We start from the raw sequence: 2,891 nt of genomic DNA, 5'->3' as shown, positions 1-2,891 counted from the left end.
GGCTATAACTCCGGCCGTAGGGGCCGGGCCGCTCCGCCACCGCTTTCCAAACTCCATGATCCACAATGGCTTCCTGAACTGTCTGATCCACCATGGCTTCCTGAGCTCCATGATCTGCCATGGCTTTCTGAGCTTCCTGATCAACAATGGCTCCCTGAACTGTCTGTACAGCTATTTTTGAATAGTTTTACTCACTGTGTGAGCAGTGTATTGTTAAAAATGACCGAATTGTGTAATTTAGCAACAGAAAAAATGCTGTATTATTATAATTAGTAATATTTTGATTCAGAGAGATCAACACATGGAATTGAGTGACATACTCTACATCAGTGTTTCTCAACTCCAGTCCTCGGGACCCACTGCTCTGCACATTTTGTATGTCTTCCTCATTTAAGGCACCTGATTTTGATCATCAGCTCATTAGTAGAAAGATTCATGAACTGAACTGAGTGTGTCAGACTCAGAAACATACAAAATGTGCAGAGCAGTGGGTCCCGAGGACTGGAGTTGAGAAACACTGCTCTACATAGTCACAATTTGAAGATTTGGTCTGGTATGGCCTCAGAAGTACACAAACAAAACAAAAAAGCCTTGTGGTGAAACAAAAAGATATGAAGGATGCATGAAGGTGACCAGATGTAATCCACATTCAGTTCCGGTGTGAACACTGACTAGATTTCACACACCTTTTTTCTCAGTACACTCTTAAACAATGTTTTAGTAATTTTGATATTAATTTTGGTACTTTAGTACTACAATTGTATGTATTTCAAAGGCATGTGTAGATTATTGTAGAAATGGCTAATTTTCTAAACCTCTTCTTGCATTGAAGAAAACGTCAGTTTCTTTCCAGAATGAGTTTGCACATGATTTATCAGGCTGCTTTGACGTGTGAAACTCTTCTCACACTGAACACACTTGTACGGTTTCTCTCCAGTGTGAACTGTCATGTGAACCTTAAGGTTTACTTTATGTGTGAAACTCTTTCCACACTGTTCACAGGTGTAAGGTTTCTCTCCAGTGTGAATGCTCAAGTGAATCTTAAGACTTACTTTATACTTGAAACTCTTTCCACACTGAGGGCAGGTAAAAGGCTTTTCTCCAGTGTGAATTTTCATGTGAGTCTTAAGAACTCCACTTCGTGAGAAACTCTTCCCACACAGTTTGCAGGAGTAAGGTTTCTCTCCAGTGTGAATTCTCATGTGGCAATATAGATTACATTTCAGAGTAAAACTCTTTCCACATTGATCACACTGGAATGGATTCTCTTCAGAGTGACTTCTCATGTGAGTCTTAAGTTTTCTATTACATGTGAAACTCTTCTCACACAGTTTGCAGATGAAAGGCTTTTCTCCAGTGTGAATTCTCATGTGGACAGTAAGGTAATGTTTCTGTGTAAAACTCTTCCCACAAAATTTGCAGATGAAAGGTTTCTCTCCAGTGTGAACTCTCATGTGGACAGTAAAGTTATTTTTCTTTGTAAAACTCTTCCCACACTGTTGGCAGCTGTAAGGTCTCTCTCCAGTCTGAATTCTCATGTTAGAATTAAGGTTTGTAGTGTGTGGTTTCTTATTTATTTCTGGTGAGGAAGTCTTTTTATTCTGTGAGCAACTAACTGATTTTTCTTCAGTTTTGAAATCATGTTCCTCATTTTGATCTTTCTCTTCTGTTTCATTGAGTTCTTGACTCTCCTCTTTCAGTGCCATCAGGTCTGAGGTCAAATAAGAAAAATGGAAGTTAACAGCAGTTTAATGGCAGAAAGCAACAGACATCAAAACACTTAGAGTAGTGCTGCCAATTAATTAAAAAAACTAACTATTTGACAATAAACTATTTCACATTAAATGGAATGTAAAACAACATAAAGATTGTACATTTAAAATCTGTGGCTTATTGGCATCTTTTTCACCAAGTAGCCAATGGTAAATGAAGACCAGACTCATTGAGACAAATACTGCTGATGATCTGACTCTATTAAACACATTTCTTTCTAATTTTAGCCATTAATTGTAGCCATAATTAAAACCAATAATTTGTAACATATATATTGTTGTGCTTTTATCACAACTAACATATAATTATAAATAAAAACACTAGCTCCTTTAAAAAAGAAAACACAAAATCTGCCATGTTTATCTTCACGTTAGAGAATTTAAAAGCAGCATTCAATTGAGAAATATTTTCTAATTACACCCAGAGAAGTTATGATGCATTCATGACGACTAGACTGGACTATTGTAACGCACTACTAGGTGACTGTCCTGCATCTTCAATAACAAGCTACAAGCTGGTGTTTCTGAAATATGACTATTTACTGCTTATTATAATGAACATTCACGTTTTAATATTGCACTTTTGATGATAGCAGAAAAAAATCCCTTACAGTTAAAACAAATGTTAACTTACTAAAGTGTCATTGTTTGCTTCAAGCAAAATATCTTTTTTTTTGTCAGATACCGCTTTCATTGTTTTCTAATCAAAAGTAGATACTGTGTTTAAATGTTACACACAATATATATATATATATATATATATATATATACACACTTTTTTTTTTTGCTATAGAGCTGGACATTTTAATAAGGTTCAAATGAATTTGTTGAAACATGAAAACCAACCTGTGTGTTCCTCAGTATCTTCATGTTTGAGTCTGAATGTTTCTTCAATCTTCATGTCTTCATTCTCCTCTTTAATAAACACCATCTTTTTTTGTTCCTCAGTATCTTCATGTTTGACTCTGAATGTTTCTTCAATCTTCATGTCTTCACTGTCCTCTTTAATAAACACCATCTTATAACAGTTTGTCACGTGGATCTCCGTTCATTCAGCAGGAGTTTTTCTGTTTGGTAGAAAGAAAAATAAATGTAAACTAAAACTCTGGGTGTGCCTCA

General features: G+C 35.8%; 1 protein-coding gene across 1 annotated transcript; it reads right to left on the bottom strand.

Moving 5' to 3' along the window:
* Positions 1-432: 432 nt before the first annotated feature.
* LOC141305432 (uncharacterized) lies at positions 433-2,891 on the bottom strand. Its single transcript, XM_073832535.1, has 2 exons — positions 2,619-2,891; positions 433-1,711 (listed from the first exon to the last, which is right to left on the bottom strand). The coding sequence occupies exons 1-2, from the start codon at positions 2,788-2,790 to the stop codon at positions 810-812; spliced, it is 1,074 nt and encodes a 357-aa protein (XP_073688636.1). The 5' UTR covers positions 2,791-2,891; the 3' UTR covers positions 433-809.

This window comes from Garra rufa, unplaced genomic scaffold, assembly GCF_049309525.1.
Source record: "Garra rufa unplaced genomic scaffold, GarRuf1.0 hap1_unplaced_002, whole genome shotgun sequence".
NCBI classification, from domain to species: Eukaryota; Metazoa; Chordata; class Actinopteri; order Cypriniformes; family Cyprinidae; genus Garra; species Garra rufa.
The sequence above is the reverse complement of the archived record's forward strand: the minus strand, read 5'-3'. Positions and strand labels throughout refer to the sequence as shown.